Source organism: Macrobrachium rosenbergii, chromosome 49, assembly GCF_040412425.1.
Source record: "Macrobrachium rosenbergii isolate ZJJX-2024 chromosome 49, ASM4041242v1, whole genome shotgun sequence".
Lineage (NCBI taxonomy): Eukaryota > Metazoa > Arthropoda > Malacostraca > Decapoda > Palaemonidae > Macrobrachium > Macrobrachium rosenbergii.
In genome coordinates this window covers 29,858,606-29,886,105 of record NC_089789.1, presented here as the reverse complement: position 1 = coordinate 29,886,105, position 27,500 = coordinate 29,858,606, and the positions used below count along the sequence as shown (strand labels likewise).

Here is a 27,500-nt window from a genome sequence, read left to right as displayed (position 1 = left end):
TTGTGTCTCCTTCTGCTTCTAAATCAGCGAGATAACCATCTGCCACGTGCAGCTTATTTTGTCCGAACATGCAAGGGACACAGTTCGGATTTGCTCCGTTCTTTTAACACAAATCGAGAATATAAGACTGTTGTCTGCATGAAGTCTAGCACGGTAATCTTCGTGCAGCTTCCCTAGGCTAAGGTCGCAGTTTTTTCTTACATTCGGCAAAGGCGGTTTTTTTTTATTGACTTTTATCCACATCCATAGGGGGTTAGTGCAGTCACTGCACCTCGCGTGGTGCACGGTAGTCACTATTAAAGTGTTTGCATCGTCTCTTCGGCCCCTATCTGCGCCCACTTTTTAAGCTTTAACTTCACCTCCATCGCCGCTTCCTTTCTTCCATCTTGCTGTCCAACCTCTCTGACTATTAGTTCTCAGTGTAACTGTGGAGGTTTTCCTTGTTTCACTTTTACGTCCTTGTACTCCATCTCCCTCATTTCCTAGATCTCTCTTTCTTGCTGTTCAACCGCTCCAATTCCCTCTTTTCAATGTCTTAGGCTCTGAATGGTCGAAAGTTTCCAGACGAAATTTCATAACAAAAAACTTCAATCCTTATCAGTCACTGTCTTGTATTGGTGCCATTTAATTGCCTTATTTCCATCTAGCTCTGTCGTATTGAGACAAGATGGCCTGAACTTCCACAGTCCAACTAAGCCGCAATACGAGCGAAAAATCAAGACCAAAGGAATATAGTAGAAGTCAGTGAACTTCACTTCCTAAGTGCAAACAAAGTGGCCTCTTAGAACTGTTCTGTAGAAACTTTTCTTTCTCGTATCTCTGTAAGGCTTCATAACGTTGCTAAGATTGATCCTATAAGTATCTTCCAACAAATCAAAGTTTCCTAATGACATGGAATCGTGTGGAATCCGTATCGTGTTTAACAGTGAAGACGGGAAAACTGTTATAACCAGCATATATACATATACATATACATACATATATACACACGTTCGTGAGGTCTGTGGGCCAAACCCAGCCTGTCGGAACTGCTAGGAAAAGGTACCAGCCTTAGCCAATGCCAAAGAAAGGGCCTATGCCTAGCAGTCGCATTCCAAAGAACTGCTGTAAAAGGCTACAGCGATCCTTTTAAGGAGAAGAAGAAAAAAGACGTATGGTGATATATATATATATATATATATATATATATATATATATATATATATATATATATATATATATATTATATATATATATACATACATACATACATATATATCTATATATATATATATGTGTGTGTATGTATATATATATTATATATATATATATATATATATATATATATATATATATATATATATATATATTATATACACATATATACACACATATATACAGAGCAGTAGGTGGCACTTGTAGTGGGGGTTTGATGCACTCTTGAAAATCCCTTCTGTGTAATTATGTGAAGCATCTCATCATTTATAAAATCTACAATTAAAGCAGCCCACAGTAAATGACCCTAGAGTGCCTATGCGCTGACATACACCCTAAATGAACCCGGGTTCAGTTAGGCAATAAAACTGGAAGAAGTGCGCGGGAAAATGGAGCTACTGTAGATGGTGGGGTATAGCTCTAGGGGAACTGATGGTGTGCTACCTAAATGAGTGAATGTTGCAGGAATTACGGGGGATACCATACTGATAGAAGTGGATGTATTCAATAATTTTCTCTCTCTCTCTCTCTTCTCTCTCTCTCTCTCTCTCTCTCTCTCTCTCTCTCTCTCTCTCTCTCTCTCTCTCTCTCTCTCGATGTTTTATCAATATCGGTGTAGGGAAGGGAAAGCTCTTGTCAGAAATGAGGAACTGGCAGACAGCTTAAGAATAAAAAAAATGAAAGATAAAACTCTTTAAAAAAAATTATCAGCAAAAGGAATAAAGATTTTTTACCTGTCAAGGTAATGACCAAAGTAGTTGCGATAATATTAACGGTAAGTATGCTTTTAGGTCTCATTAGATTTCAGACGAACGAGATGAAGCATTATCACCGACAATTTTATGTGCTTCAGAGAAACGAGGCATTAGAGCCTTAGATATAAGCTTACTTTCTAGAAGAAGAGAAAAAGGACCGGGCATAAGCGTATTTTCTTTTGTGTGCTGTTGAATAGTCTGTGAACATAAATGCAAACTATTTCCGTAATATTTCTCCACCAGTCCTTTCGCTAGACTGGTAGAGAAGATATATTCTTCCTTGGTTACTCGCCATGACGTGAGCGTTGCTGGGCGTTTGAATATTGTCTCCTGAAGGGATTGATCGGTGTTTTGCTTTTAATGATCGTCTGCGCGACATTAGGCCTAATTTTGCTCTACTGTACCTCCACTGCTTGTCTTGCTCCAAAATGAATTGTATTAAACTACAAAACTACACTCAGCCTGTTTTATTGTGCCCGCTTTGTCTGTCCGGCCGCACTTTTTCTGTCCGCCCTCAGATCTTCAAAACTACCGAGGCTAGAGGGCTGCAAATCGGTATGTTGATCATCCACCATCCAATCATCAAACATACCAAATTGCAGCCCTCTAACCTCAGTAGTTTTTATTATATATAAGGTTGAAGTTAGCCATAATCATGCATCTGGCAACGATATAGGCCAGGCCACCACCTGACCGTGGTTAAAGTTTCATGGACCGCGGCTTATACAGCATTGTACCGAGACCACCGAAAGACAGATCTATTTTCGGTGGCCTTGATTATACGCTGTACAGAAAACTCGATTGCGCCGAGGAAACTTCGAAGCATATTTTACTTGTTACTTCTATCGAGAGTCAGACTTGATAATTTCGAAAAAGTATTTGAAAAGCATTTCTGCTTCGCATTGTTTTCCGTAAATTCTTTTAATGGAAGCTAGGATTTCAAGTCAGTGCCCCTGCGAGCCTGTTCCATACGAAATAGGTCAGTGATAGTGAGTTTTATCGATATCAAAATGAGGTATATAAACTTGATTAAATTCTGGTGCTTTGATGACGGTTCAAAATTAAATGAAATTTCGAATAGGCTCTACGATATCATCAACGTAATATTATACAGTTATTTCCATCGACCCTTAGACTCCAGTTATTAACTCGAGCATAAATCCACCAAAGAATTGAAATTATTAATATTGTTATTAACAAAATTCTTGGTTATTAAGAATCCACAGTCATATTCTTGATGCATTATGTGGGAGTCTCAATATTATTATGAAGCATTCGCCTAAGCCTAAGCTTCTTAGTACTTCAAACTTATAGATAATACATCGATGATATGACAGGATTATTCGTACCCAGTTATCATTATCATCATTATCATTGTTATTATATCTGGTTACACAATGTTCAGCGTTTGGTCGTCGGGTATCAATAATGAGTAATATGAATTTGATGTCGATAATCGTTTGATGTTTAACTATTAGCACCAAAGAAATATAGCCATCAGGAAGGGTCACCCAACGAATGTTTTCACCGGTCTCTTTCAAATCCTTTCATCCATTTTCGAGACATTTTTCAAATGCGTGCTATAATTAAATATGATTCCTTCACATTTTGGTTTTCTGTAACAGAAAGCTGCTGAGATGGCTGTTTGTCTGTCCGTCGGCACTTTTTCTGTCCGCCCTCAGATCTTAAAAAGTACTGAGGCTAGAGGGCTGCAAATTGGTATGTTAGTCATCCACCCTTCAGTCATCCAACATGCCAAATTGCAGCCCTCTAGCCTCAGTAGTTTTTTTATTTCATTTAAGGTTAAAATTAGCCATGATCGTGCGTCTGGCACCGCTACAGGTGCCAGCAACAAAGGCCACCACCGGGCCGTGGCTGAAAGTTTCATGGGCCGCGCCTAAGAGTTTCATGGGCCGTGACTGAGAGTTTCATACAGCATTATACCCTGTACAGAAAACTCTATTTCGGCGCATTTTTTGCTTGTTTTGATGTGGCACTGGACGAAGACAACTGACTGGCGGTTGAATAGAGATCGAGTTTCTAAGAAGAAAAAACAAACTTTACAAAGTTGAGTTTTGCTGAGAGAAAGAAAAACTTCTGTACGATAACTTTTAAGTAGTTTTTTTGCCAGGTTGTCAGGTCTGGTTCCCACATCATCCCTTCAGTTCACAGTAATTCTAGTGGATTGTCAGGGCTTGCGGTATAATTGACGTACCTCGTTTGCTGTAGCTTTGTGACTGATCTGGGTGACTGAATTACGTAATATTTGTGTCGAGAATAGTTCATCATTGGACAGGTGGGTATCGTTCTCAGCTAGCACTCTGCTGGCCCCGAGTTCGATTCTTCGACCGGCCAACGAAGAAATAGAGAAATTTATTTCTGGTGATAGAAATTCATTTCTCGGTATGATATGGTTCGGATTCCACAATAAGCTGTAGGTCCCGTTGCTAGGTAACCAATTGGTTCTTAGCCACGTAAAATAAATCTAATCCTTCAGGCCAGCCCTCTCTAGGAGAGCTGTTAATCAGCTCAGTGGTCTGGTTGAACTAAGGTATACTTAACTTTTTGTGTCTCTTCTATTTCCGCAAAGACTTTTAATTAACTTTGTAAATTACTTTTAATAAACTTCGATTGGGTTTGGTGTTAGTATTGATGCAAATGATCGACTTGCTGGAATGATGTCTTTGGTCTTTTTTATCCTATTTTCAAGGGTCCTTGAAAAATCATTTTCTGCATATATTTATATATATATATTGACTCACATCAGGATCGAACATAGGTATTTTAATTGGAAGGCAAGGGCGCTGCCCATTAGGCCATACAAGTCATAAAAGAAGTTGGAACCTGAGGGCAACGGCACCCAAGGAGTTACCTGGACAAGCTAACTGCTTGCATACCAGCGTGTTTTCCCCAACTTCAGCAACGCCCTTGCCTTTCAATTGAAAGACCTGGGTTCGATCCTGATGTGAGTCAGAAATTGATTTCTGTTCCACACGTGAATGTGTGTTGATTATATATATATATATATATATATATATATATATATATATATATATATATATATATATATATATATATATACGTGTATATATGTGTGTGTCAAACTTTCATAGATGTATGTTATATTAATATTTCGGTGTAGATTCCTGAATTTTACGATGAAAAGCATCATGCTGTTTATATTCTCTGTAAACTTTTCTACCAAATTGTATTACATTAGGACGAACCCACACTACCTTAAAAGTATATTATAAACACACGTCGGCATATGAAACGCTGGTAAGGATTCCAACCAGTAAGTCGTTGACTTGTAGTCAACTTGTTTGTGATGTGTGTAAGACAAGGTGCTGATGTGTATCTTACTGCACCGTGGACGCACCGTTATATGAGGCTTGTAGTAAACAAAAACAAACTCACTACTGTTTACCCATCTAAGTTTCTAACTGATCAAACGGTAGAGGGAGAAAGAGAGGGGAAGTAGGAAGAAAGTGAGAACATGATTAAAAACGCTATATCTCTCTCTCTCTCTCTCTCTCTCTCTCTCTCTCTCTCTCTCTCTCTCTCTTATGTTTGCTATCAGTAAATATATCTCTCTCATCTTCTGTACGTCATGTTTCATGTTCGATGAAAAAACCACCTGTTTCTTCTCTCTCTCTTTTCTCAAATTGTATTCTCTCTCACTCTCTCTCTCTCTCTCGGCATATCTCTCTCTCTCTCTCAGCAATGTTATCAATAAATCTGTCATTCCCTCACTCCATGTTATCTTGGTAAATCTGTTTCATCTCTCTCTAACTCTCTCTCTCTCCTCTCTCTCTCTCTCTCTCTCTCTCTCTCTCTCTCTCTCAGCTATGTTATCAATAAATCTCTCTCATTCTCTCTACTCCATGTTATCGGTAAATCTCTCTCTCTCTCTCTCTCTCTCTCTCTCTCTCTCTCTCTCTCTCTGATGTTAATTTTACTTTGTGTTTTTTTATAATTTTTGAATGTACATAAGTATTCTCTCTCTCTCTCTCTCTCTTCTCACCACTTTGAAATATACTCTCTTGTTCTCACCACAGCGAAGCTCTCCCACATGGTGAAGATGACCTCAGTGGCCCTCCTGTAAACTTTCCTGTCGATGAGCAGCAGCGGCAGGACGGGGCAGTAAAGGGAATAGAATCCCATCATGATGGAGCCGTACCTGAGGATTAAAAGGGGAAAGGAATGAGGAAAACAACCCTGAGGAAAAAGGAATAAGGAAAACAACAACAGAGTAATACGGAAATTCATCTTAGGAGAAAATGGAATAAGACAAAGGATGTGAGGAAGGCAAAATTTTTTTAATGAGGTGAATCACGGAAAGAACAACAACAACTTTGTTTAAAAAAATATATGTGGAAATAAGGAACGAGGAAAAGAATAGTGAGAAGAACAACGCAGAGGGAATAAGAATAAGAAAACAACATCGAAGAAGCCAAGAATGAAGGAAAATGAAAGTAGGAAAAAAGCAACATTCAGATCAACAGGGTGTAGAAAGTGAGGTTAAACACCAAGAAGAGCAACACTGAAGAAAAGGGCTCGAACAAAACAACTTCGAGAAGAACAACACAGAGGAAACCATCGCTGAAAATAAAAACAGAGGGGAAACATCTATAGAGTAATACGGAGAAGGAAATGTCATTGACGGAACCACGAGGGAAAACAACACTGAGAACTGGCCAAGGAGAGAAACAACGCTGAAACAAAGATGGAAAGATGAACATGATGGGAATCACCATGAAGGATAAATTCGTAATAGAAAGTCTTGAGGAATATAAGACCAAGGGAAAAGGAATGAGAAATCACTATGAGGAAAATAGTCCAGAAAAAAACTAATATTACAAAAAACAAAGTTGTGGTTGTTTTGCAGACCAATATTATAGAGAGAGCGGGAGTAAACAATCTTGTGGAAGTCGACGTTGTGGAAAAATAATTAGGTAAACCAGCATGGGGAAAAACAGCCCTGGGAGAAACTGCGCTCCGGAAAACAATGTAAGAAATGGATAACTACCCAAGGGATTACGATTATGTAATGCTGTGAGAACTGAGACGGAAGAGAAAGACAAATAAATCATAGATTAGAATAATGTAACAAATAGCTTATTCGCATTAAGTGGTCCACTAATGACGAACCTAGCGATGATTCTCATAAGTAACATTCAAGGACTTAATATATTCAGTTCGTTGCTAAATTTTATTCTTCTATGTAACTATTCTTCTTTATAATCTAAGACAATAAAGCAAAGAAAGAGGTTATTTCCACTGAAAGAAAGACCACCTTCCTCAGACAGAAGAGGTCATGCCCACAAGAGCATCACTACTCACCAGAGCAGGGTATAGCTGATTCCCCGGAACCATCCCTGCCAGCCGACTTTTTCTTCCAGATCTATGCCATTCACGTCGAGGCTCCTGGGGCGCTCCAGCCTCGATATGGAGTCGCTTACTTCGTCGACTCCTCCCCCGCTGGCGTCGCCCATCTGGCAAATGGGATATCGTGCGTTTATAAACATCAACAGTGAATTTGCTTTATAAACAGGTGAATTAAATGTCTAAGGGTACGATAGGCCCGCTATGATGCAAAAATATACAGTATATGTAGCAACATGTTTAATTTATTCCCTCTGTGAATGAGTGGATACAGTTGACCTGGTAATACAGGTCAGTGACGCGTTCAGATCCCTTAAAGAAGAGGTTTGTCATGACAGTAAGGGAGTTTTCGGCAATTATCGCACTTTTAGTTACCATTACCATCCGGCTGTGAGTTTATCGTACATTTACAAAAGTTCCCTTACTGTCATGTGTTCATTTCCATATATATATATATATATATATATAATATATATATATATATATATATATATATATATTATATATATATATATATATACATATATATACATATATATATATATATATATATATATATATATATATATATATATATAAATGGAAATGAACACATGACAGTAAGGGAACTTTTGTAATGTCCGATATATATATATATATATATATATATATATATATATATATATATATATATATATATATATATATATATATATATATATATGTATATATATATATATATATATATATATATATATATATATATATATATAGCTTAATGATAAATAATATTATTAAGACCAGGAAGAACATTTTTATTGTAAGAGCTTCGAGGTATAAAACCTCATCATCAAGCTTGACATGATGAGAATCAATAAATTATAAAATGAATTGTCATATAAATCAGCAAAAATATATATATAAAATGAACAATATACTATGAGACAAAATAACGTAAATTAAAACACAAACATAAGGTGAAATGTGGGGTATCTTAAAATATTTTAACGACCCACTGAGTACCTACTATGAAATTACACGATAGGGTGACGAGTTGTTGTTCAATTCCTTCTTCATCTTTTAATAGTTTGTAAGGTCCAGTCTATTTGAACAAAAGATCACCTGAAAATCCAGGTCAAATGACTTAACGGCAGAAAAGTGGGTGGTTTGGGAAAGGGGAAACCTAGTTCTAATAGAAAGACCCTTGTTCCAAAATTTCTGTGTTCGAGCCAGCAGGAACTGGATCCCACATCGCAGACCACACTGCTAACAAGGAACAAGCAACGACACAGGAATTAGGTCCACAGGCAGAGTAGGCTTCTCTCTCAAAAGTGATCTTATTGTAAAAGGATTACAGAAACAAACTGGAAACTCAGGGAAACAATGATTGTATTTCTTGTAACTTTTTGACCATATAGCTACTATGACCAAGGTAAGGCAATTTAATGTACTTTTTACATTTTACTACGGTACTGCACTTTGGTCTGACAAAAACTTTATTTAAAACATTTACTTAATTCCTGGGTCGTTTATTTGTTCACTTGTTGCAGTGTGGTTGCGATACGTGGATCCAGTTCCGCTGGCTCAGACACAGAATTTTGAACACAGAGGTCTTTTCTATTAGAACTAGGTTTTTCCAAACCACCCTTTTCATTAGAGAACACAGTTTAGCACAGGACCATCCTTTCACTGACCTGATTTTCGGGTACTGTCTTTTGTTCAAATAGAGACTTGACCTTTAATTTCAGAGTCGCTGACTATTAAAAAGATGAAGAAGGAATTGAACAACAACTCGTCTGGTATCTAACTTATATGACATGTCGTTAAATATTTTACTTTGTGAGTGGCAGTTTGTTTTACATTTCACCTTAGTTTTATTTTCATATTTTTATGTGTCTTTTTTAATTTTTCGTTGTTTTATTGCCCCACCTTTTAGTTTGTATTTACTTATTCATTTTTATATTTCGTTAGTTGAAGATTTATTAGACAAGTCATTTTATTGTAATTTTATTTATTCTCATCCTTGTTGGTTTTTTCAGCCTGATGATGAGGTTTTATTCGTACAATAAAGAATGTTCTTCCTGGTCTTGCAATATTATTTATCATTAAGCCAAGAAAGAAACTGAGACTATATATATATATATATATATATATATATATATATATATATATATATATATATATATATATATATACTATATATACTATATATATATATATATAATATACTGTATGTATATATATATATATATATATATATATATATATATAATATATATATATATATGGAATTTTCTATGAAATTTGTGTATCTTATATCAGAAATGGGTCATGCTTTGTAACCATTTCCTGGGAATAAAATGACTTGCGCTACATCATATACAAAGGATCCAGTGGACCTTTAGCTGTTCTTGATTCCTACAAAGCACATATTGACTTTTTTACATTTAAATTCCACTTGCTTGGCTTGTACATTTTTTTTTATGTTTCCTTTTCTTTCATGATACAGTGAAAAGCCAGAATATGACATGGATTAGTCTCCAGGTTCAGCTTTTGTTTGAAATAAATCCCTTCCATCCCCCCCCCCCTTAAGAAAAAGAAAATGTGTCATCATCAAGTATACAATGCATCTACATTATTTCCAACGATTGTTGCAATAGAAGGAAAAAGTGGAATGAAAAGCGTTCATAAAATGAGCATGTACAGATCTAAAACAAAAACAAAAAACAACAGTTACAAATGTTGCACAGTAAGACACTTGCAGTTCTTAAATAGCACTGCAGAACGCGGGATTAAGAAACCAAAGAACAAACGCAAAAAGAAATCCTATCAGTGCAAGGCGGCATCGGTAACATACACACACAAACACACACAAACACATACGCGCAGTTACGTAATCAAGTCTGGATTCTCTACTGCGTTGGTTAATGGAAAAAAAGGAAATAGTGTTCGAAGTCAATTTAGGCCATCCTCGCCCCCCATTCCGGAACCCCCCTCCTCACCCGCCCCAAACTCATACAGTCGACTACTCCGTACCTAAGCAACCTTAGGTTTCCCCTTTATTTTGCTGTTTATGTGCGAGACTTTTCTATGTTTTTGCTTTCAGCCACTGCTAGATTCTACGGCTTATTTTCTTTTTTATTTCCTTTTTTTTTATTCTTTGGGCCTTTTTTTATTCTGTTGAAGCTTTTTGTTTTTGTTTTTAGCTCCTTATCATATAATTATGTACGCACATTTGAGCAACAACGACAGCAGTAGCAGTAATGATAATATAAAAGATTTTGTGGCAAAGAAATTTGCTTAGTGTTTTATGAGACACCGAACACCGAACTCCATTCACCCCTCATCTTCTTCCATTATTTTTAGACTTCACTTAAGAATTTATAGGAATTTATGGTTTATTTGGCGAGGACAAAGAACTCTTTGCTTATAATCCTTATATATTTATCGTTAGATTATTTTATCGTAAGAAATGGGAAGAGATTCTTTCAGCCATTGCCAAAATGCCATGTTTCCCCATAAGCCGTTTAATTTAATTAATTATGTCAGGCTCAATTTATAAGGTGTCAAAGACGTATGCTACATGACTTTAAAATATCATGATATTGGCATCAAAATCTATTGTCTCTAATGCATAAATGAAACTGTAGTTCAGAAAAAAAAACAGGATGACTCGTTTTAAATTTAAAAAGAAAACCTTATCTTTAATTTAAATTTGAAATTTAGATATAGTTTAAATTTAGAAATTTAAATTCAAATTATCAAATGTAGAGAAAACAGGAGTCGATGAAAATTCCAATGGCAGGCTTTCTACCTGGCTGCGTTCTTTCTTCCTTTGTTTTTCTTGACATTAGACTGTAATTGGAAAACAAATGCTAGAGCAATCAGTCATCATTATATATATATATATATATATATATATATATATATATATATATATATATATACATGTGTGTATATATATATATATATATATATATATATTTATATATATATATGTGTGTGTGTGTATGTATAATATATACATACATGTATGTATATATATATATATATATATATATATATATATATATATATATATATATATATAGAGAGAGAGAGAGAGAGAGAGAGAGAGAGAGAGAGAGAGAGAGAGAGAGAGAGAGAGAGAGAGACTGTTGATGTGAATATCACGTATTCCAAATTAGAATAGACTTCCGTGCTTGGCACATAAACCACCACTACTATCCGTGCGGCTTGAAATCGTGAGGGAGTTATATCTCTCTGGCGTCATGCACTTCCTCTCTTTTGCTCGCTGTTTATAGCACTGGGATCCAAGAGAACTGTTTCACCTAAATTCACGGTTGATAATTTAAATCCTAGATTTATTATTATTATTATTATTATTATTATTGTTATTATTATTATTATTATTATTATTATTTACAAGGCTTGTGGAATTTTTAAAACCCCGAAATCATTTACATCAGTGTTTATAATTAAGTTCCCGTTAGATGGTGGCCATCATAAAAGCAAAAAATTAAAAGTCTGGAGGTAGAAATTATATAATGGAGCAGGAAAAAGTACAAATAAAAACGCAGGAAGGTTCGAAGAATGAGAAGAGGCCGAAGAAAACTCGGAGCGCAATTCGATCTTCGCTTGGGTTTCACATAACCGGTTTACCCAACCTTGCCATTGTGGCTTTTGAGATTCTTTATCTTTCTCCGTCCTTCACATGTTTCTGTGCTCCTTCCAGTGCCTTTGACTTTTCCTGTAGCCTCTCTAGATTCGTTTATTAATTCGAGATAATGGGGTTTCAGACCTGTTTTCTTTCTAAATGAAGAATGTTCACTTTTGTAATTTCTCTAGACTAAGGTTTTTCATTCCCGTAGTGTCTGGTTGGAAATCCTTTTCCGTAGTTTCTCAGAATCAAGATTCTTCATTGTAGATATTCCTCGATTAAGACTTATTACCCATAGCGTCCCTATATTAAGATTCTTCTTATTCCGTGGTCCCTTGATGAAGGTTTTATTCTAAAGTCTCACTGGGATTGTATAACATTCTTTATTTTCTCAGGATAAAGATTCGTTTAAAAAACTATTCTTCTTTCTTCGATTCATAACCTCTGAAGAGAGAAAAAATGCGCCGAAAAATCGCGTTTTCTGTACAGCGTATAATCAAGGCCACCGAAAATAGATCTGTCTTTCGGTGGTCTCGTTATAATGCTGTATGAGCCGCGGCCCTTGAAACTTTCAGCCACGGCCATGTGGTGGTCTGTCCTATAACATTGCCAGACGCACGACCATGGCTAACTTTAACCTTAAATAAAATAACAACTACTGAGGCTAGAAGGCTGCTATTTGGTATGTGTGATGATTGGAGGGTAGATGCTCAACATACCAACTTTCAGCTCTCTAGCCTCGGTAGTAGTTTTAAGATCTGAGGGCGGACAGAAAAAGTGTGGACAGAAAAAGTACGGACGGACAGACAAAGCCATCTCAATACTTTTCTATTACAGAAAACTAAAAAATTTTAATTCAAATACGCACAGAATACTTCCATGTTATAGAACGTTCCTTCGTGTTCCGAAAATCTTATTCGGAGCAAAGCGCAAAACGAGTTATACGAAACGTGTGACTTTAACGTAATATCTCATGCGTCGGATTCGTCATTTTCCCCACCTCGTACACCTCTTCCGGCAATGAAACTTCTGAGGATTACGACAATTCCTCAGACAGAAATTATTTGCTGATTTGCATGCTAATAGGTTTTTGATGGCGTTGTTTCAGTGATCAGTCGTAATTTCTGAAGTGGAAGTTGGTGTTCTTGTGTATGTGCGCCAATGCGGGTAAGATATGTATATGGACTGAAAGGAGAAAAGAAGAATTCTCAGTTTGAGATTGAGAGGAGAGAGAGATAATGTATGCGTATGAGAGAGACAGACAGATTCACTATTAGGCGTTAGAGAGTGTTGCAAGAAAGTGAAAAGCACACTGAGAGCTGTTCTCTTGTGCAAGTTCGAGAGAGAGAGAGAGAGAGACGGGAAGCCCTACGTACCCGAAGAAACCCAGCATAGTCTGGGCAAAAGGAATTTTCGTTCTAAGGCTTCCCGGTAATATCGTTGTGACGTAAGGTTTCGTTTCATCGCACTGAGACATTTCCAATTGAATATGAGCTCAGTCGGAACTACGAACAGTCTCTTGTTTTTCAGTACGTGCAATAACAAAAATAAAAGAAAATATAGCAGAAACTCTAACGAAACTCTTTGAAACACTCAGCTATAAACCACCTCCTCTGCCAACTTTCTAGCTAAATTCAAGGTACTGTTGCTATTAGGCCTATGGATGAACCTTAGACTATCACTAGTACTACCGTAACTATTAGGCCTATGGATGAACCTTAGACTGTTATTAGTACTGCTGTTACTATTACTGTAGGTCTATGGATGAACCTTAGACTATTACTAGTACTACTGTTACTATTAGGCCTATGGATGAACTTTAGGCTATTACTAGTACCACCACTATACCTCTTTAACTATTTCCTGCTGTTCATAGCTCCAGTAAAAAAAAAAAGGAAAAAAACTTGAAAAAAATATAATAATTTATGTCGAAGACTTGTCAGGGCTGAGTGAGTCGAGCCATTCTTGAGTTCATATTTTCCTGTCTATTTCCTTTTAATTACGGTCATATATTATGGCGATATTTGCTAAGATTAACTGTAATGGCTCGTTATGGACCTAAAACTCCTTCAGACTCGAGTAACTTCCATTCTGGACTCCAGAAAGTTTCAAAATATATCATCCGCGAATCTCGAGGGAAACTTCCGCCCGCGCTCTTGCTTGTCAAGGCGTAGGTTATTCTCTCTCTCTCTCTCTCTCTCTCTCTCTCTCTCTCTCTCTCTCCGGTTCGTATTTTTTCGTTTTTCATGTTATTTGTGATATTCTTACCAGTTTACTACAAAAATTATTTATAACGACAGGAACGAAAAGGCATATTAGGTTTTCGCCAGCTGACATTTAATTCCTTTCTCTTTCTCAATCTCTGTACTTTTTTGTAATGGAACTTTGTATGGCGTTTTGGTTTTCTCTTCATGAGAAAAGAGGTCATTTCCCTTGTAGACGATTTTATATAGGACTCATAATAGCAAAAATTAAACTGATTATTCATCCACATTTAATTATATTCACGTCCAAAGTCCAAAAAATCTTAATGATGAAATGATTCAGTGATTCATTATATTCATTGACGAATGTCTGAATGAAATGATTCGGTGATTCATTTTATTCATTGGCAAATGTCTGAATGAAATGATTCGGTGATTCATTTATTCATTGACGAATGTCTGAATGAAGTGATTCGGTGATTCATCATATTCACTGAAGAATGTCTGAATGAAATGATTTGTTGATTCATTATATTCATTGACGAATGTCTGCGTGAAATGATTCATTGACGAACGTCTGAATGAAATGATTCGGTGATTCATTATATTCGTTGACGAATGTCTGAATGAAATGATTCGGTGATTCAAATGATTCAGTGATTCAATATATTCATTGACGAATGTCTGAATGAAATGATTCGGTGATTCATTATATTCATTTACGAATGCCTGAATGAAAGAATCGACGATGTTAAAATTATACACGTGATAAAGAGATGTTCCTTTTGTACATCAAAGAATATTCTCAGTTTTGGATATTTATTAGTTTTTCCAGCATGAACAGGGATTTTTAGTTTCTGCTTTTCACCAGGTCTGTATTTTTATACTATAATTCTTGTAGAGTTAGATGGTTCCTAGATGCGAGTATTATCTACTGTATATTCATTTTTTTTTAATTGTGTGTGTGTTGTTAGGTAAAAAGATTTTTTATCATTTCTGTCAACGATTAGGCGCTTTAAGAGTCAAGTGCCAGATGCGAAATATTGCTTTAAGTCTCCCTACTTCCTTTATCAAAATACACCTCTCTCTCTCTCTCTCTCTCTCTCTCTCTCTCTCTCTCTCTCTCTCTCTCTCTCTCCTCTCTACGGTCCGCTTTATTTTCTCGTTTTCCTTGTTATTTCTTTGATATTCTTACTAGTTTATCACTAAAATTTATTATAACGATAAGATCAAAAATGAATGGTAAGGCAAGAGGCATATTAGAGCTTCTCTCTCTCTCTCTCTCTCTCTCTCTCTCTCTCTCAACACTACTCACATAAAATGGCGGCGGTGATGGTAACATAGTTATGAATAAGTAACTGTTTCTTATCTGTATATACCAGTAAACAAATCGGATCTTTCCTAGATAGTGACCACCAAGAGTTTTCAGGGGACGTTATCGAGGACCAGTATTTCTTGGGGGTCATTATCTTTATGATATTTGCAGTCTTTTGTTTATGTTTTTACGGTAACCCTCAACGGGCTTGTACTAAACACGCCGCAAAGGTGGATACATACCGGGTTAAAACCCTTGGGGGTCACTATCTAGGAAAGATCCGATTTGTTTAATGGTATATAGAGATAAGAAACAGCTACTTATTCATAATTATATTACCATCAACACCGCCATTTTGTGTGAGTAGTGTTAAGAGAGAGAGAGACAAACCTTAATATGACTGGTGCCTTAACATTCATTTTTCTTTTAACGATATATTTCATTCTGCGTTCACTGTTCGTTCCATTTGTGCGTTTGAGTTCATTCACTTTCATGAAACGCTATTTGCATTGATACTATTACCCTCTGCGCTTTCTCGGTTATTTGTTTAGAATGTAATTTTCGCCTTCATTGGCTCTTCGCAAAATGGTAAGTACGTTCGCGTTATTAATGTTTCCGCAAAGATGAATACGTTCTTCATTTTACGATAAATGCGTTTGCATTATTTAAATCATGCCTCGCTGAATTATACTGATTGTTGCGACTGGTTTTCATTTATATTGTTCAATGAGGCAATTTAAAATTCGGTTTAATTTAATCTTGAATATTTTCTCATCTGTCTTTTATAACTGATATTTCTGTGCATGTATGTATGTATGGATATGTATATATGTATGTATGTTTGTGTGTCTGTAGCTATTCTGTGGAAGCTTTCCTTATAAGTTAATGGCTCATTCGTCTCGTTTCATATGAATTTGACCCATTTTCAATAAGAATATTTAATGATATCATCTTTAAAGATACCATTAACCTTACCAAAGCACACATCCAAAAGCACATTGCAATTAATCATCGGCGCGCACCTTTCAGCTAAATGTGTATGAGAGAGAAATATTAAATGCATATGAAAGAGAAATATCAATTCGCCATAATGAGCCCTTTGTAGGGAAACGCGTCACATCTTTTTTTTTTCCAATCATTACACCGGAATCCATATTTTCCCCTTGAAGAATTACAGCCATCCCGAGCAGAAGCAATTATGTAATTCACTAATGAATTACTTTTTCCCTCTGAAGGGAGGCGGGCTTGATGAAAGGGTGTGGGTGCCAGGGGAGGGGGGAGGGAGGGAGAGTCGTATGCAGTGGCGAAGGATGGAATGTAACAATACTTTTATATAACATGCTATAAACTGATTTTCATTTATTTATAATACTCAGTAAACTCTAAAAAAGGGTATTTTCCACGGAGTACCGTCGAAATTCGTGTTATAATCACTTGTTCATAAGTCAACAACCTTCATTTTTGTGACGACTGCTTATTATTGTGAGACAAGTAGTCAGCTGTCACCTGCGAATGGTTTCCACCACAACGATGGTGTCGCAGTGACAGGCCGATCAAGGTATTCCTGACATACCTAATATAAACGTTAGAATTAGGTAGATTCTAACAAGGAACATTAGGATCAAGAAACAACTTATATTTGACTTGACGCATGACCGTTTCACTTTTGAGCCGCTTCCTCGGATGAAGGAGCAGTAGGCATCAGTCACTGCTTCGCTCATCCTTCAATTGTCGAGTTTCGGATATGCAACCTGTACAACAAGATTTTGAGGATGTTCCTAGGTAGTGGCCCCCACGGGTTTTAACCCGGTATGTGTCCACCTTCGCGGCGTGTTTAGTACAAACCATTTGGGGATGACCGTAAAAAAATAAACAAAAGACTAAATATCATAAAGATAATGACCCCAAGGAAATAATAGTCTTAGATAACGACCCCCGAAAACCCTTGTGGGGGGTCACTATCTAGGATTATACCTTAGTTTAACCAGACCACTGAGCTGATTAACAGCTCTCCTAGGGCTGGCCCGAATGATTAGATTTATTTTACGTGGCTAAGAACCAGCTGGGTTGCCCTAGCAACGGACCTACAGCGTATTGTGGGAATCCGAACCACTTTATGACGAGGAAATGAATTTCTGTCACCAGAAATAAATTCCTCTAATTCTTCATTGGCCGGTCGGAGAGTCGAACACTGGGACTATCTCGGAAAGATCCCATTTTGACGTAATCAGAACCTAAAACCGTTAGGTCCTCAACACTGCAACACTGTGTGGTGAGCACATCTTTTTTAACTACTGAAACAAAGCCAAGTCAGGACTTCTAGATTTCCCTCTCCCCAGTGTTATCAAAACTCGTGAATCATACGCCGATTTTAGCAGCTTATTCGTCATCATTCTCTCCACTTATTCAAACCACTTCAAGGATTACTGTGTCGTAGCGTTAAAAGCACCAGTGCTGTGTTTCTTTTATGGAATGTTGAATTCAGAGCTTATTTTTTGCTTTTAATTGGCTTATCTTGTTGTTTATGTATGCATGTTATCTATTTGTTAATTTGTCTATCTGTTTATTTGTCATTCTTTCCATTTTGAGCGTTTTATTCCACAGAACCTTGCCTAACACGTTACTTGTTTTGTAAGCTAGTTCTGTACAAATGTCTGTACATTTTGAATGAAATGATAACAAACGATTTATTATGAAAACTCGTCAAAATACCGAGGCATTCGTTTCCAAACTAATGAGTTATCGGCGAGCACCTTCCAGCTACTTGTATTTGAAAGAGAAATATTAATATTCGGGCCGCTAGACGACCATTTACTTTTTTTTCAGGAAAATGAACACAAATTGGGAGAAAGACTTATGAGCTCGTTACACGGGAATTCATCAGATTTTTCCCTCATTACATCAGAATCTATGCGCTCTCTCTCTCTCTCTCTCTCTCTCTCTCTCTCTCTCCAGGAATTATAGCCTTTCCGGGCTGAAACAGTAATGAAATTCATTAGTGAAACAGGTTTTTTCTTTTTACTTTTCTGTTTGAGAGGATTTAGCCGTGGGCACAGAGCTGTCGGAAACGGGATAGGTGGGATATAATGTCTAATAAAAACTAACAGTCCATTTCATTACTGCTGTATTAAAGAATATTACTTCTATCATCGAAAGTAAAGCCTAAACTGGGTAATCAAAATGTTACCCGACCAAGGGGTCTTAATACGGAAACCTGCCCAGAACGGAAAAGGAATGCAGAAATAAGATAATTGCTATATAAGAAAACTATAAAACCATGAATAAGACTCATGGAGCTTATTCAGTACGTGAAACAGCTCTCAGTTTGTCACTCTGAAGTGACAACGACTTTACTATGTGAGCAGAAAGATCATTCCATAGCCTGGTCCCAGCTGGAGCAAAACTTCTAAAACACTGTGCGTTACTGAATTTTACAATAGAAGGGGCAAGATTCAGAGTTATCCGCACGTCTAGGGCTTCGTGTGCAGAGGTATGCTCTGTTAAGATCTGAATGCACAGGGTGATCAGATTATAAGCTAAAAGAACGACGGGGCCAGAAATTAATACTAAGATCTGGAACAAGAGACTTGAATTAATGGAGCTAAAGTTTTTATCCAGCAGTTTAAGAAGCAAGTCTGAGAATATTCAATTAAATTTCAAGAAGCTTCCAAAAGTATACTGACTTCTATACTCTCAGAACTGATGTTTTCCAGCATCCTGTCAACCAGGTTATTATTTTATCAGTTAATAAATCAACTTCCCGGGCAAATGGCTCCCGCCACAGCAACAGTATCCCAGTAGCAGGAAAATCCTTGCAGTTTGCACGAAGGTCAGACTTAGGGTGATTGTGACAGGAAACATCATAAGACCTGATTAAAATCCTGGCCTTCGGTTGACAGGAGTAGCTGAAATTCAGTTAAATATTATTGACGAAATATTGCAGTTTGCGATATGTAATCTTTAAATCTTTCCAGAAAACAACCTTTTTTTTCTAACTGAAGACAAATAAGTAACAGTTAGGGTCATATTCATTCCTTACCTGCTGCATGTACCATAAAAGACTCATCAGCAGGGTATCAGACCTTTTATAGGTCAATTACCTCTATCTTGTAAGCATGATGGTGATCCACTGGTATAAAGAACCTTTGACTCACAGCCATTGTCGTGCAGCCCATCCACCACTTTCTAAATCTAGATTTCCTTCTTTCCTCTCTTTCCAAGCTTCTTTGCAGCGTCCCTTCGGTCCCTGACTGCAACCCCTTTCGTTCCCTTTACTGCACCGCCGTTCATATTACCTTTCTTCCATCTTACTTTCCACTCTCTCCTAACAATTGCTTTATGATGCAACTGCGAGGTTTTCGTCCTGTTGCACCTTGAAAATCTTTCAATTATCAATTTCCGCTTCAGCGCTGAATGACCGCAGCGCTTGGCTTGGGGCAAAATTCTATATTCCATTCCATTCCATCCAAAACTGGAGAGGTGTACGAGTACATCTTATTCACCAGTCTACCGTCGCCAACTCTCTCCTGAAGATATCTCTCATAAAATGTTTTGGATTATTGTGTCAAGTTAGCTTTGGTTAAGTTGGGTGAAATTAGGTTAAGTTACGGTAAGTTTGAGACTATGACAGTCTTATAATTCTTATGTGGCAAATCGTACGGATATGAATGTAAAATTATAATATATTGTAATATGCTTGCAATAAGGCAATGTTGCAAGCAAACCAGTTTTATTGCTCTCTGTAAATGTATTTTTCAAGTTGTAAAGCTGGTTATGACATAATTTTGTGGCTGAATACCTATACTTTGTTGTAATCAGCTGAAAAATAATTACCAAAAGAATGAAAGTTAAAATAAACTTTTGAATTTTGCAGATGCATGTATACAGACGAGGTCATCGGAACTTCAATGATTAGGAGTAGTATGACGTCATTAAACGTCATCGGAATCCCAAAGGGCCACGTTGGGATCCTTCTCCACAAACCCCGAACCTTCTTATGATCGACTTCCACGCAGTGTTAAATAAAACCGTTCTGGTTTTATTTTGTGCAGTGGTAAGTGCATTTATATTTATCAATCACTTCAATAACTGTTTCTGAAGAACATTCCTGTTTATGTGCATATATGATTATTTGTTTCTTTGACTTCACAATGTTCATTTGATATTATTTTGATTTTTTTTATCAGATTTCAATTATGGCGTTTTATACTGTGGATTATGTAAGGTGGATAATCTTATAGGCTTTAAATGTACGGGTGATAAATTTTCTTCTGTGAAATAACTTAAATTTTCTTTTGTGAAATAACTCTTAAATTTTCTTTTGTGAAATAACTCTTAAATTTTCTTCTGTGAAATAACTTAAATTTTCTTCTGTGAAATAGCTCCTTAACTTCCTCAAAATGCTTACATCCAATATTACATTTGAATTATCGGCGATTACCTTCAGCTTAATGTATACGAAAGAGAAATATAATGCGGAAGAAAGATCATCTGAAATTTTTTAAAATTAAAATCTCTCCATTAATTTGTGAAAAAAAACGAAGACCCCCTCGCAGGTGATTTCGTCAAAGTTTTTCGTTCAATACTGCAGAAATTATGCTCTCTCTCTCTCTCTCTCTCTCTCTCTCTCTCTCTCTCTCTCTCTCTCTCTCTCTCTCTCTCTCTCGGAGTTATATTTATTCTGACCAAAAGCGATAATGAAATTCATTAATGGATCAAGCTATTCCTTTCATATCTTTCCCCCTTTGAAAGGAGTCTAGCTTCAGGCAGGGATCTGAAAAGAGTCGGGGGGCGGGGGAGGGGGTTGGGGTCGGGGGTGGGAGTTTAGTGGGGAGGCGGTTAGATGCAGCGAGAAATAAAGAATTAAAATCCACTCATCATATCTATTGTTATAAACTTGTTTTTGTTGATTGATGAGATTTATCATATTCTGAAAAAACTTTCCGTTGTATAAAGTAGCTACATACCATTGGGACTTACGCTGGGGCGATGCCATGTTATTTTTCTATCACTAAGCTATTCAGCTGTCACCTGCAGCTGCGTTCCGCTAGAACATGTGTCGCAATAGCACGATAATTAAGGTAGTCCAGACAGTTTATCAGATATGATGCTATTCGCTTTGGAATTAGATTAGCTATCATTAATATATATATATATATATATATATATATATATATATATATATATATATATATATATATATATATATATATATATTATATATATATATATAATGTATGTATGTATGTATGTATATATATATATATATGCTGGTATATATTCACGCTTCATGGAATTTAAGGCTATTATGCTCAATAATTTTCTCCATTGCATCTACCCTGCGCTCTGTAGAACTTCCTCTCCTTTCCGACACTCCATTCTTTCCACATGACTAAATCATCTCAGTAAACTCTGATCCATCTTTTCTTCACGTCTGTATATTCCCAAATTTCTCATCATTTCAGACCTTACCCTTCCTGTACTCTGAAGACAATTCATCACAGCAGATTCCGTCTCATTCCCATTCAACATCCACATTTCACTTCCGTAAAGGAGAATTGGCTCACTCAGTAATTCCGCCACACATTCAGACTTTGGTTTTGTGGATGTTCTCTTCTCTTCCTGCTTTCGTCTTTGCTTCACCTGTTCTGTATCACCTCTTCTCTTATATGACTATCGTCTGTTGTATTTACTCAAAATGCCTTTGCAAATCAACCTCATCGTTTCTTCCACCTTCCATTACTCCATCATCATTCTCATGTTCACTTCTAAACTCTTTCTCGGTTCTCTGCAGGTTTTTAGTGTTCCCAATCAATCTGCAGACACCAGCCACTCTCCACTTCATTAATATCGCACTTTACTTTCACATTTACTGTCTTTTCTCTAATATCTTGTGTGACTCTATTCATAAAGGTATCCAAACAGCCATGTAAAATTGAGATATCCCTATCCAAGACTCAGTTTTACCCTGAATCAGTCACTCTCCCTTCTACATTTTTTTTTATCATAGGCTTCATTTTTACATGAAATATTTAACTTGCTCTTTGCATATTACTTTCTACATTACACATCCTCAGCACCCTGCACATTGCACATCTCATAATAACGTCATAATGTTTTATTTTAGGTTCTTGTATCCAAACACGCACATGTGTGTGTGTAAACCCACACTGTCTTGTCATGTTAATCCTTCAGTCATTTATCTTACTTGCTTGCCCTAAATCCTACCATATGACTTCCCTTGTATGGGAAGTAAAAAGGATGCTCCCTTGTAACTCTTATAGTCTCCTAAATCACATATATCGTTATAATGAAAAAACATTATTCACTTCACACAATACGTAGGAACATTTCACTAATCCAAGCATACTTTATAGACGCTAGTGAACGATTCAAACGTTTACGTTTTCAGCAACATCTTGCTTGTTTTCCAGCCAACTCCTGGTGCCTTTTTCTAAAATCTCTTAATTACCCTTCTCGCATCTTGCACAGTCATTTGCACAAACACCTTCCACCTCTGAAGCCCTTAGTTCTGCCTCTCTTCTATTCGCCACATTCAACAAATCCTCAAAATACTTGCTGCTGCTGGCACAGAACTAGATTGCCCTTGGACATTTCTCACTACTTGCACCTTTTCCTGTGATTAATCTTTCTTTTTATTTCCCATAATGCCCTTGTTTATGTTCACCCTTCTAATTTCATAACTTTCCTTTTTTTCTTTCTTTAGTTATTCAGTATTTTATTCATCCCCTTGAATACCTGTGCGTAATCCTCTTTTGTTTGCAAAACACCTACAACATTCCCTTTCCTTTTTCTTGCAACAAATCTTTCGTATCCTCATATCACCACTTATACATTGCTGATGTTCCCTTTTATGGCCGCAAGGTCTTCCATCCAAGTAAATCAAGCCATCTTCGAATTGTATATACTGCTCTTGTACACCTTCCACTCTAGTGTCTTTAACCTCGGTTCATCTTTCTTCCAACTTATAATTACATGCTATATATGCATTTCCTGTTCGTCAAACTCGTTTACTTTAATTATATTACAGTCACATTTACCACCATTCCTCTCCACTTTCTGTTTTCATTCTGGCTTCAGCCAGATGCAGTAGCGATCAGAGATACTCCAGCCGCGCCCCTTCTCACCATTACAGTCATCAACGATCTTCTTCTTCATCTAATCTGTGCTGGCACATAGTCTAACAAACCCTTTTCCACACCCTCGTCTCCTCTCTCTCTCTCTCTCTCTCTCTCTCTCTCTCTCTCTCTCTCTCTCTCTCTCTCTTTCAGTTGTATAATGAATGCTCTTCTTCAGAAACCATTTATTTCCGACAATTAAGCTTATTTCTGAAGACATTTTCAAAGGAGTCTCTCCATTTCCAGTTACTCAGACCTCCAAACCTACCAGCTATCCTAGTTATGGGGAGAGAGAGAGAGAGGGAGAGGGCGGGGGTGCCGCATAGTATACCATAAAATAATGAATTTTCGTTTAGCCAGCAGACTAACCTATAAGTAGCTAGGTATTGACGTTAGAAACACTGTAATTTATCATAACGAGATAAGAAAATTACTGAACAGAGTCGCTCGAAGACTAAATTAGTAATTACCTCTACTGCAATAAATAACGTCTCAAAAAGGGGCAGGAAAATGCCGTGAGGTCACAAAAACCAGTACCACGAATCATCTTGTAACTGAAGCAATGTAACTTGCTTTATTTCTACCCCGTAACAAGACGGGAAATAAGGTGGGCCGTTCAGTAGGCTTAACAAGTATACTTATATGCTGCACAGTCCACTTTTTTTTAGTTTTCTGTAAAAGAAAACTATTTAGATGGCTATTTGTCTGTCCGTCCGCACTTTTTCTGTCCGCCTTCAGGTCTTAAAAACTACTGAGGCTAGAGGGCTGCAAATTGTTAAGTTGATCATCCACCCTACAATCATCAAACATACCAAATTGTAGTCCTCTAGCCTGAGTAGTTTTGATTTGATTTAAGGTTAAAGTTAGCCATGATCGTGCGTCTGGCACCGCTATAGATTCCAACAACACAGACCACACTGGACCGTGTCTGAAAGTTTCATGGGCCGCGGCTGAGAGTTTCATGGGCCGTGGCTGAAAGTTTCATACAGCATTATATGCTGTACAGAAAACTCGATTGCACCGAAGAAACTTTGGTGCGTTTTTTACTTGTTTTTCTCTTATCTTTATAAAATTTCCAACGAAGAGTGCATTTGCAATCTAAATTTAAATGGAGAAGGGCTATCTGAAACTCTTTATTCATACAACTTAGAAAAGAAAGATTTATTTCATATATAAAGTTGATTACAAAGTGCCTCAGTAACTCCAAGATGATTAGTGTAACTAATATTTATATCAATAAACTATGAGGAAAATTAGGTATTTGTATATGTATATATAATATGCAAAGTAATTTCCCTTAATAATTAATTAATGGCTTCAATAATCCACAAAATAGCTGTTTTTTTCTTTTGATAGTTTAATAAAATATAAAGTTATAGGCAGGTAGATTTTCATGTTCCCATACCGATTCATGCGTCTGCATATAATGCCCATTAGCAGTATATATATATGGGTGTGTGTGTGTATGTGTATGTATAAATAGATAGATACATAGATAGATATATATTATATATAAATATATATACATGTATATATATACATGCATGCATACACATCAATTTGTATTATTTGTATACTTTTCATATGTATATGTATGTATATACATATATGTACACACATCACGTTATGTATGTTCATGTATTTGCACTCCAGTATATTTGCTGATGGATATGTGCTGCGTCTATATCACGTAGATACCAACACATTATCACAACTGTCTCTAGGCGTGCTCTACTCCACATCCCACTTTTATGACTTACCTCAGAGCCTCTGACAATTTAAAAAGAAAAATGGTCGCTTCCATATCTCCACATTACTTCTCAGTGCCATTACGGGTGCGTAAATGCCCTCCATAAACAAGACCTTGTAAATGTCTTGACAGCCGAGGCGACGTTGCCTATGTCTGACGCTCGCCGTTCGCCTGATTTTGTCTTAATGTCTCGTGGGGTTTGAGAGTGACTGGGATCTATGGAAGGCTGCCTCTTAGTGGGAGTGGTTGTTTTCGAAATACAGATAAGCACAACACACAAACACACACATTTATATATATATATATATATATATATATATATATATATATATATATATATATATACTATATATATATTTATATGTATATACATATATACAGTAATATATATATATATATATATATATATATATATATATATATATATATATATATATATATATGTATATATATATTCACAATTGTTAAGTCAGAAACACCATTTAATGTTGAATTCTAATTATCTTGGAAAAATGGAATGCCCAAAATGGAAATATATGAGACAAATGTATCCTCTAGACATGATCTGATATTTTGCTTTTTAGTTTGATGTGTGTGTGCTTGTATATGTATATGTATTATATATATATATATATATATATATATATATATATATATATATATATATATATATATATATATATATATATATATATATATATATATATATATATATATATATATATATATATACCTTTTCCCTTTAAGAGGTTGACATCATTGTGCTATTTCTCAGGTTCTCTGTTCTCTGTAATATTTAGGGATGAGACTGCTAGCTCTAAGCCCTCCTACTTTGGCTATAACCATCACAAACGACTAACTCCCCGTTGCTGGTAGGGTGGTTTAGGTCAGCAGAGTAGCACTGGACTTTCGGGAAAGAGGCCCAAATTGCTTTACCCCGCCAGAGTTCTCTCTTGTTTTTTAACATGTATGTATCCACTGTTTTCATATAGATTCAGCTTTAAAAAAGCTTATTTACCTTTAGAATACCTCAGAGAACCGGAAAATATGAACATCTCTCTCTCTCTCTCTCTCTCTCTCTCGCTCTCTCTCTCTCTCTCTCTCTCTCTCTCTCTCTCTCTCTCAATCGTAAAAATGTGTGTCTGCATAAAGATATTTCAAGCAGTGATATTTGGTTACACAGTTAGACACAGAAACTGCAACAGAATTTATCACTAACCAGAAAGCAATAAGAAATGAGGTCTGTGGAAAAGATCTGAGATTGTTTTGCCTTTGATGTGGAGAAGGCTCTTGTCGTGAAAATAAATCTCTCTCAAGGATTCTACGTTCTTTCAGGTCTCCTCGACTTCAATGAGGTATTATACAAGAAGTTTGCAGTCGACATTGCCAAACGTACGAGGTTTTGAAAGTCCTTCGTCTTCATATCTTCTAGACAGGATTCAACGCTGCCAGATGCAAAATGATTTGGGGGAGTGGTTCAACATTATCACGCACGGTAGTTAATACTAGGTATGTAGCTTGAAAAGCCTTGTGTTGTAACATTTCAAAAGTAGAATTTCAGTTTTAGGAGTAAGTAGAAGTACAGTAATTATTGGTGCGATAGTCTATGTAATATTATTGGAAAGTGGATTGATTTTCTCCATATGTGAAGCAAAGTTAACTAGCCAGGATTTTTGGACATTAATGAACACCACGAGTCTCTGTCTTGTACTCTCCGAAAAATGAACAAATTCCAAAAAATAGGGAATTCTTCTATGAAAATGTGTAAGACTGGAACGTAAATAGAAAAAAACATTCAGAAGAAAGCAAACACTGAACATTTACCAAAGGCTGCACGTCTTATACGCAAACCTTCATAAATGGAACAGCAAAAAGAAGAAAAATCCCAACAAATTGAATCAAGTAATTTGCAAGAAAAGGACATAAGAACACGGACAAAAACAGAACACAAGCAAGAAAATCAGTTTTGTACGTATCCCTGGAGCACCGTCAAAACCTGAACCTCAAACAGAAAGTGAATCGAAGAAGGTTAACAGAAAATTTTGTAAGAGCTGGTCGAATAGCAGACACAGAATTCAGGAACCAACTCAAGAAAATTTTCTATAACTGAATTAGAACGA

General features: G+C 36.4%; 1 protein-coding gene across 1 annotated transcript in view; it reads right to left on the bottom strand.

The window, feature by feature from the left end:
* Positions 1-27,500, bottom strand: part of LOC136832225 (lysocardiolipin acyltransferase 1-like) — a 104,987-nt gene that overhangs the window by 15,165 nt on the left and 62,322 nt on the right. The window contains 2 exon segments of the mRNA XM_067093056.1: positions 6,003-6,129; positions 7,293-7,444. Coding sequence (XP_066949157.1) covers positions 6,003-6,129; positions 7,293-7,444 — 279 coding nt within the window.